Source organism: Myotis davidii, unplaced genomic scaffold, assembly GCF_000327345.1.
Source record: "Myotis davidii unplaced genomic scaffold, ASM32734v1 scaffold98, whole genome shotgun sequence".
Classification (NCBI taxonomy): Eukaryota; Metazoa; Chordata; class Mammalia; order Chiroptera; family Vespertilionidae; genus Myotis; species Myotis davidii.
Window position 1 is genome coordinate 724894 of NW_006294654.1, and position 9947 is coordinate 734840.

At 41.5% G+C, this 9947-nt stretch overlaps 1 protein-coding gene across 1 annotated transcript in view; it reads right to left on the reverse strand.

The window, feature by feature from the left end:
• Positions 1 to 9947, reverse strand: part of GNA14 (guanine nucleotide binding protein (G protein), alpha 14) — a 136571-nt gene that overhangs the window by 54575 nt on the left and 72049 nt on the right. The window contains exon 2 of the mRNA XM_006769017.2: positions 7700 to 7884. Within this exon, the coding sequence (XP_006769080.1) occupies positions 7700 to 7846 (147 nt within the window). The 5' untranslated portion in view covers positions 7847 to 7884. The remainder of the gene's footprint in view (positions 1 to 7699; positions 7885 to 9947) is intronic.

Sequence of the window (9947 nt, forward strand, 5' to 3'; positions counted from 1 at the left end):
AGAGAGTGCCTAACCCCACAGGGGTTGGAAAAGGGAGGTTGGCACAGAAAGTCTGCTACAGTCCTGGAAGCCGTGTTTAAGATAAACAGATGAAGCTGGCTATGGATGAGTGTCAGGATATTCAAACAGATGAGACATATGAACAAACAGAGAGGCACGGGTGGTGCCAGAACCACAGTCCAATAGGGAGGGCAGGGGAGGCTGAAGAGTATGTCAGAGGCAGGTTCAGGAAAGGCCACAGGTGGCCCTCAGATCACCTGTTGGGTTCATTTTTTAAAAAATCAGATTCTTTTGTCCCAGAAGTTGGCTCTTCAGTAGATAGGCTTTTGGCAAATTACCTGCATCCATGTCAGGAGCTGGAGCTGCAAAGGTGCATAAAAGCTACATGTCCTTGGCCTTCGTGGACCTTTCAGTGTCTGCCTCTCTCTCTCTCTCTCTCTCTCCTCTCTCTCTCTCTCTCTCTCTCTCTCTCTCTCTCTCTCTCTCTCTCTCTCATCAATAAATAAAAAGGCAGAGAGCCTAGAGGCTAAAATACCAGCAGGCTCATTCCTATCATCCTCAACCTTTTTCCAACTAATTCCACCTTAACTATTTAAATGATTAAAAGACTTGAAGTGTCTTTTATTTCTAAAAGAGAATCTAGACAAACTTTCTACATATTTCTACCCTTAATAAGTTACATAGTCACACACAAAAGCAAACAATTTCCTAACCAGATCTTGTAAATGGTGAACTTAAAACAAATTTTTACGTCTAATTACAGATAGGAAAGTGCCAAAATATTTTAATTTAGGGGAAATACAAAGCACAGTACCAATGTGAAAGCTATTTCACATTAATTTAGGTAAGTCTTAATTAAACATGACAGAGTTTTAAGTGTCAGAAATCAAGATGAAGTATATGAGATACAATGTCTCAAAGCTCCATGACATTTGAGCTTCCAAAAAGAAGTGTCATTGAAGAAAAAAAAGGAAAGCTTTATTGTTCTGCTTTCTAATGAATATGGTTTTTACTCTAGGAGTAGATTTACTGATAAACACACCCATCGTGTGTGCAGAGGCGGGCGGGCGCACACACACGCACACGTTTAACAATTTGTTTCTGTTGGATTAGTTGCTGTATCCCATTTGAGTCCCCAGCTTAAAAAAAAAAAATCTTTAACTACAGAGAGGATGCTTTCTAGAATGTTTGCCTAGGATACTATTGCAGAGCTAACCAATTAATGAGAAACTCTACCTTTAAATTCAATAATACCAGATGAATACATGATTCCCTTGGCAGGATTCCAAAACAAATCTGGAGGGTAATCTACCTCTTGGCACAAGTCAGCGAGGTAACTAGGTGTTCAGAGCAGGCAGAGCTAAGGGGGCGGGGCTAAGGGGGACAGGGCTGTCACAGAGCAGCACTGACACACCTGTCACCTACCTTCAGAAAATGAGAGGCCAGCTTTCCCAGGAGGAGAAAGCAAACTGTGAAGGCCTTCAGATCTCACAAGAACTTTACTAGCATCATAATTATGATGCTAGCTTTTATTAAAGAGCTTTGAATCATGAGGGTCTTTCACATGTTCCCCATTATATTTTAAGATAGCAGCAAAACAGGATGGAATTTAAAAGACTCAAGGCAATCATTCCACATATGTGGGACAGATGGATCGATGTTCACATAGACTGATGGTCACACTAGTTTCTGGACTGTCTGTAACTTTGTGAAATTTCCCCCTTTTGCCAGATTTGTAGAAGCATTTCTTTGGATATGGTAGGATGTGCTGGCCTTGAGGTAGGGGAAGAAATTAATATTTCAATGGCCAAGTAACTTCCTCTCTCTCAAGTCAGGCTCAGTGGGAGTGGGTGGTCAGATTTACTTCTGATAATGATTAAGGAGAAAACAGGTTCTTTCTCCTTCACTTTTTTTTTTTTTTTTGCTATTTTCCAAAATCTTACATCTCAAGCGCTGATTATAGCAACTTTTACACTACAGTGAACACTGATTAATCAGAGAACGAGTGGGATAAGTAAAAACGCTCCAACCTAGGGTGTTGGTGGAGAATTTTGTTGCTGTTGTGACACTAGCTGGTACTCTAAGTTCTTAGTAACACGGCTTCACCATCCAATGGGGCACGGGAAGAAAGAGCCCAAATTGAGCATCTGCCAGAAGACCAGCACCCTGGGCTCCAGCCAATGTCTGAACATGGGCCTCTCTAGTCCCAGGGGCTCTTGGAGAATCTGACTTTTCAAATTGGATGAGGAAGGAGGACTGAAAAATATATGCAAACAGATGTTTACAAAATTAGAAGAGTTAGTCTTAAAATACTTGAAGCCCTGAGAAACTCTTCGACAGAAAGTGACATCCATTGACTCCTTTCACTTCACCAGGCCCGGTTTCCTCACGTGAGTGTTTAATAGGCCGTCCGGAGCTTCAGCCTCTTGCTTCCTGAGAATGAACAGTTAAGCTGGACGAGTCGTATATACACAGATGGGACATTATCAGAGCTCTCTTGGGCGTTAAAAAATGTTATCCTCTGTGATCCTGCCCCATAAATACTAGGCTTGATTGCTTAATTGTCAAGGTGGACATTTGATGTTTAAGTTTTATACTTGGTCAGCTACCGTCTCGATAGATAAAAATACGTTTGGTGGAAGGAAGGGACATTTTTAATACTTTCAAATACTTCTAGAAACACTGAATTCCAAATTAGGTACTTGCAGTAGAATGGTAGGCAAATAATTGTTTAATTATTAACTTTCCTTTTAACAATGTTTCTGTGAGGAGCCTTTGCAATTAAATTTGTGTAACATATGCAAGTGTGATGTGACCCCGGTATCATAAAGAGCTCCTAAAAGCATCTTCAGGGGGCTGCTGCCCGAGAGCCCATGCAGAATCAATTCCTTTTTCTGGGGCCCACTGAACAGAGAGCTAAAAGGCTTCTGAGAAGCTGGGCAGCCTGTCCTTTGCTCTTGGGAATTTCTGCATCTAAGTCATCCAGGCAGATTCTGCAGAACCTTTAAGGGACCAGAAAGATTTGCTTCTAGGACAGGTCTAGAAGGAGAATTTTCCAAGTGGGAGACACTACAAACAGCAAAAATATGAGGCTCTTCGGATTTCAATGAAATCATCACTAGTGAGAGTGAGTTATAAGCTAACTCAAATGTAGGAGCCTTGCCATTGAGCACATGCCTTTGTAACATTTATTCAAGAAGTCATAAGTTCTAATGTGCTCATACAGCACTGAGAGACATTCATAACTAAGGCTCACCAACAAATACATATGAATCATTTCTTTACAAATAAAAGACGGCAAAACAGAAGAAAATATTTTTCAAGGCTCTACCTTTGTTTTGTTTTGTTAATCTTTACCCTAGGATAGTTTTCCATTAATTTTTAGAGAGAGTGGAAGGGAGGGAGGGGGAGAGAGAGAGAGAAACATCAATGTGGGAGAGACACATCGATTGGTTGGCTCCCACAAGGGATTAAACCTGCAACCCAGATACACGCCTTTGACTGGGAATCGAACCTGTGAGCCGACACTCTACCACTGAGCAACATCAGCCAGGGCAAGGCTCAATCTTAATTGGAAAAAATATGTTGGTTAAAAAACAAATGCTGAACTAACCTTCTGATAATTTTTCTTTCATAAGCAGCCTGTCTGTAATAGGCAAAGACTTTAAACAACCTGGCTGAGCAATAATCTTGCAAACATTTAAAGAAAAAAATCACTCATTTCCTTATATATTCTGTTAAGAAAGTGTTCCCAGCTCCAAAAAAAATAAATAAATAAATACATAAAAGATAATCAAATGAAATTCTTAGCAAAGAATTATTGAGGGAAGCAATACACCACTAAAAATGAAAACTAAGGAAGACTTTGTTCAACCCTGTCCTCACTAATCAACTGTTTCAAGAAAACACTAATTTTATCATTTTATGACTTAAATGAGTACAGTACTTTGCTATAGTTCCATGTTTAGTCACCAGTTTTAGCCCACAGAGAAAATTATTCAGAAAATAATAGAGAAGGAATGGATGAAAATGACCTAAACAATGAGTCCATTTTTGGCTTTTGAACTTGCCCCAATAATAACCTTGTATTTCTTGAGTGCTGTTTAATTTGCAAAGCACTTCCTTTTGCCCATGTTGGCTTATGAAATAGACAGAGCATGTGTGGGCTGCACTGACCAGGTGGAGAAATGCAAAGACCAGGGATGTTTTATGGCTTCCCCTAGGACTAGGGTGGGCCCCTACAGCCCATGGACTTAATGTACTTGTGGCCTGTTTTTGTCCGGACCATGAGTTAAGAGTGGCTTTTACATTTTGCCAATAGAGTTTACAAGCCAGTCCCATTCCTTTGTTTATGCGTGGCCAATGGCTGCTTTTGCACTACAATGGCTGAGTCGAACAGTTGCCAGAGAGACTGAATAGCCCTCAAAGCCAAAAATATTTCCTCTCTGGCCCTTTACAGAAAAGTTTGCTGACTCCTGCCTGAGGCCCACAGGGGAGCCATGAGCAGAGCCCAGATTTTTAGGAACCCATCCAATGTTCTTTCCACTCAATCTTCTGCCTTTCCTTAGGCCATTTCAGCATGTGGTTCATCCCAGGCATATGTCCGAGGGTTAAGAGGAAGTTTATGAGGCATGAAAGTAGGTACTTAAAGCAGAAAGAAAGGAGGCATTGAGAATGGAGCCAGATACATAAGTGAGGAGGACACAGGTCTGTGGAAGGAGAGGAAGTCTGCTCCAGAATGGACCAAATCCAGAATCCATATTCTAATAAGCCATATAACTGACATACACCCACACCTGATTTAGATGATTTAAATGATGAGATTTAGGGCCTTGTGAGTTGATATTTACATTAGCTATGAGACAGAGTTGATGCTGGAGTGGATTAAGTCTTTGAGGATTATTGGAATAGGGGAAATATATTTTGCTTGTGGGATGGATATGAATGGAGGCAGACTCTACTGAGTTGAATAGTATCCCTCTGAAATTCATGCAACCCCCAACCTCAGAAAGTAACTGTCTTTGTAGATGTAACCCAGTTACATCCAATGACTGGCATCCTTATAAGAAGAAGAAATTTGGACACGGACAGAACACAGAGACACACACCGGGGAGAACTCTGTGAAGATAGGCAGAGAGTGGAAAGGACATCAAAGGTCGCCAGCAAGGACCAGAGGCTAGAAGACAAGTATGGAACGGGGTTTCCCTCACAGTCTCCCGTTGAACCAATCAACCTTAATTTCGGACTTCTAGTCTTCAGACCTGTTGCCACATAAATTTCTAAGCCACCCAGTTTGAGGTCTTTTGTTACAGCAGCTATGGGAAACTAACAGATTAGTAGGCAAGTGGACATGGCCTGGTGAAAAAGAATTAAGATCAAGAGGAAAGTTCCCTCTTTTCCATTTGCAACAGCATGGATGGACTGGAGAGCATTATGCTAAGATAAATAAGCAGTCAGAGAAAGGTAAGTATCACATAATCTCACTCATATGTGGATTCTAATGAACAAAATAAACTGATGAACAGAATAGATCCAGAGACATAGAGGCATGGAACAGACTGACGAATTTCTGAAGGAAGGTGGGGGTGGATGGGTGGGCAGAGATTAAGCAGAAAATTTACATGCATAAGACATTAGACAATAGCCGAAACTGGTTTGGCTCAGTGGATAGAGCGTCGGCCTGCGGACTGAAAGGGTCCCAGGTTCGATTCTGGTCAGGAGCATGTACCTTGGTTGCAGGCACATCCCCAGTAGGAGATGTGCAGGAGGCGGCTGATTGATGTTTCTCTCTCATCAATGTTTCTGACTCTCTCTCTCCCTTCCTCTCTGTAAAAAATCAATATATGTTAAAAAAAAAAAAAGAAGACAATAGACAATAGTGCAATGAAGGACTGGGAGGGACAGGTGTGGGGTGGAGGAGGTCAATGGGGAAAAAAGGGGGGGACATCTGTAATACTTTCAACAATAAAGATAATTAAAAAAAAAAAAAAACGAGAGAGAGAAAAGGAGAAAGTGGTAGAATGTCAAACCCCATAAAACCTTTTTGTTCAAAACATAAACTCAGAGTAGCACCAGAAGACCTTGAGGGAAAACAAAACAAAGCAAAAACCCAGAGACCTTGATTACTAAGTCTGATTGGGTTTTACAAACACGTTGCCAAGGTAAGCAGAACTGACATGCGCTTAAGCATTTTCTTCCCGATAGGTTTGTTTACAAATCCACCCCTAAATTCCAAGCTTCCCCCGGTCACCTTACTATGACCAAGAAACCAAATACATGTTAGAACAGAAAAACAAACAAACAGAAAACTAAACCACAAGAATATTCCTGACATACCTCTTCTGATCCTAAATTTTCACAGATGGCCTAATTTTTAAAATACCTGTACAGGGTGATTAAAAAAGAATGGGATAGGTTCAAAAGACAGAAAGCGTGTACTCAAAACCAATGTGCAAAAGAATCATCAGAGTCACTTCCAGAATCTCCCAACGGCTCGGCATGCACCTCTCACATTACTTGGCACCAGATATAGTAAGGGCTAATCCCCCCTCAACACACACACTTTTCAGTATAACACTGTTGAAAGTTGAAGCTATAGGCAAAATACATTCCTTCAAGACTGCAAGGAAATGGTGGTAGACATGAATTTACAGACACAGTGTAAAAGTAAGTCTAAGATTTGGTGCATGCTGTGTTTTTCTATGTAATCCAATCACTGAGAAATAAAAAGTTTGGACTAATTGCTTTGAAAGTCTTTGGCAAAGTCATATATATATTTAAAAAGCACATATGAATACAGGTGCCACCAGTTCTTGATAAAGCTGTCCTTGGGATCTATATTAAAGCCCACTCAATTCTGGCTTTTTAGCAGCTATATTTCTTTTTAATAGACCCAAAAGAGACTCATCTTAGACAGAGTTTTTCTTTTTATCATCACGTCATGTAGTAATTTGGTATGATTTTAAATAAACTCTATTTCTAATCCAGATCCCTAATGAACTCAGACATAGTATTGCCCAATGAATTTGCATTCCAATATACCACATAAAATTTTATTCGTCTCCTCCTCCCATCATCCTGCCCTTTATTCCCCATGGTCTTACACAGATTTGTGTTTTAAATGACCAGTGGTGATATGAAAGCCAATGAGAGCTTGTTACCAATACTTTATCAGGGCCCGCTGCTGGCTGGGATATAAGCATCATTCACACAAGCTATCACTTAATTCCCAAGAAGGGCTAGCTCCCAAAATAAACAAACAAAACCCACTGCTTTCTCTGAGCAGTTTACAGGGCCTTAGTGAACATATTTCCTAAGACTGGGAATTCTTTACAAAGTTGGCCCTTATAAACCCAAGGTCTCCATTGCTTCACTGAAAAACTAACTGGGTACCTTAGCTGAAGGAGAAAATGCATATGCCTTCCTGTTCTCAGTGCCTGAAATAAGCAAATTAAACAACTGCCCACAATTCCGAATCCCCGCACAGGGCAGCCCCACACTATGGCCGTGCTAGAACTCCAGCATAAAGAAGACCACAGGGCCGACTACATTCACCACACGTCTCTGGAGTTTGAGCTCAAGAGCTTCTTTTGGCCTCTGACCAAAACACCCAGTAAATCTTTTTGTTCAGAAACATCTGCTGACCAGAGTAGGAAAGCAAGTCATCACAAACAGGGCAACGCCCAACAAGCGCTGTACCTTATTCTGCTCACACAGGTACTGTATCCTCAGGGTGTCCATGGCTCTGATCATGGCTTGCATGGCGGTGAATATGTTCTGGTAAACGAGCTTCGTGAACCCCTTTCTGTCTTCATCGCTGTAACCAGACCCATGGATAATTCTCATCTGCTTGATAAAGGTGCTTTTGCCACTTTCACCAGTTCCTAATGGACAAAACAAGAGAAAAACCCAGTCAGCTGGCTTCAAAAGGAACATATCGAGAAAGTCAGGACGTCCTGGCCCGGTTGGTCCATATCATGATTAATGGGCTGAGGGGGATGAACTTGGAAAAGGCTTGTTGAATGCTGATGTAGGGTAGTACCATCCTAAATCCTGGGCAGAGCAGTCTTTACCCTGTGCTTCAAAAGGCTTTAAATCAATCGATCAATCAATTCATCCATCAATCAGTCTCTCTCTCTCTCTACACACACACACACACACACACACACACACACACGAACTTATAAGAACACGTGAGTATCTGTGTCACTTAGAGTAATCTTAAACATCAGCTCTCATGATTAACATTGTTTAGGCCCCAGGGAATTGCTTCCCCACATCCCTTCCCCTAAATCCTCAGAGCTGTTCTAAATGAGATGGTTCCAGCAGCAGGTGGGGGCATGAGGGAGAGGGGTGGAGACGGGGGTCTCTCTGCAATGACAGCTGTGACCGGGACAATGGGGACCAGTAAAGTCAAGTTGAGGATCTAAGTTGAGTTTCCTCTCTGGTTCTAAACAGAAACACTTGTTCCTTGAGTATAATCATTTATTCTGTTTCAAGTAAAAGAAATAAGAAATATGACTTTTAGAATGAAAAGTATTGGTGGCTGGAGGATTGGGTGACTTAGCTTTTACAACCCACCTAATTATGCCTTAGAATATATGGTTTGGGTCGGTAGCACGGGTCCACTCTACTCTGTTTCTTGTCTTTTTATGGGGACTTTCTCCTCCACTCCCCCACAAAAGCAACATGCTGGTGGGGGCTCCTCCAGGGCCTGAAAAACTGCAGAGAGGCAGGCAATGTGAGCCCGCAACCTGGGAGCAGCTTTTGATTGGTGACCCCTGCTGTCAGCTTATGAAGGGCCTCATGAAGAGGCCACAAGGAGAATGGGGGACGGAAGGGAGGACCACAGCCCAGAAGGATTTTTGCTGTTAAACACAGATGAGGAAAAGAATATAATTATAATTTTGTTTCTAGATTCTGTTCCAAATATAAATAAGGCGAATGGCTCTTCTCCATTTACTTTTTGCTTCATCGTTTTTGTATTTGCAGGGGAAAAGAACAACAATGGTTGTAAGTACTTGTAAGACTTCACGAAGAGCCTGCTCCATTTGACATTCTTGCTTAGCATCATCCTACCGCACTGTCCTCTTAAATAAAATCAGCAAGTTAGTCCTGGCTGGTTCAATGTGCTTCTCAGGTAAGACTGGGCTACTCTCCTGAGTCTCTCGCTATAAAGCTCTGCCCAGGATCCCCTGGTCCCCCAGCCCCTTCAACTGATTTCCTATTCCAGAGTAGAGGCTCAATAAGTGATTAAGCTGAACACACACAGCTTGCTACTCTGTGTGGGTGGCATATACCCATAACGTGTGACTATTTTAGGTAAAGCTCACCTCCACCAGCTCCCTGCTCTCTGTGGGTGACGGGTGTGCACCTTTGGCCTGGCAGGCCTAGGGCTGCCCTAGAAGACGCTTGCTCTTGGCAATAGTGTTTCCCCAAACTCTGTCATCTGTGTACCTACCTTGTGATGTTTACCATATTCATATACCACCTTTATGGTTATTAAACATTTTTGCATTTTTTATTTAAATAAGCTTTTATGAAGGGAAACATGCATATCATAAATGAAAAGCCAGTTATCACATGCCATGACTAATCAAATTAAATATATTATTAGTAGTTAAATAAGACTTCAGTGAAATTCCAACTAAACACATCTTGTCTAGCACCAGTGATCTAGGTATCATAGTTTGGAAAGCGGTACACACAAACTAGTGTCCTCTTTACATGGAATTTACCCTTCGACATCCCATCCTTAAAGGAACTTCCCCCGGAGGCTTCTTCAATCTACCTATGTTCTCCCCCAGAAAAAACTGAGGGTTGGAACTCATGTCATTGTAAAAGGGCCAACAAAATGTCTTCACACTCAAATTCTAAACTCGTTCTGAAATTTGAGAAAGCAATATGACAACTTAATTTTAAATACACAGAAAGGCTCATGAAAAAA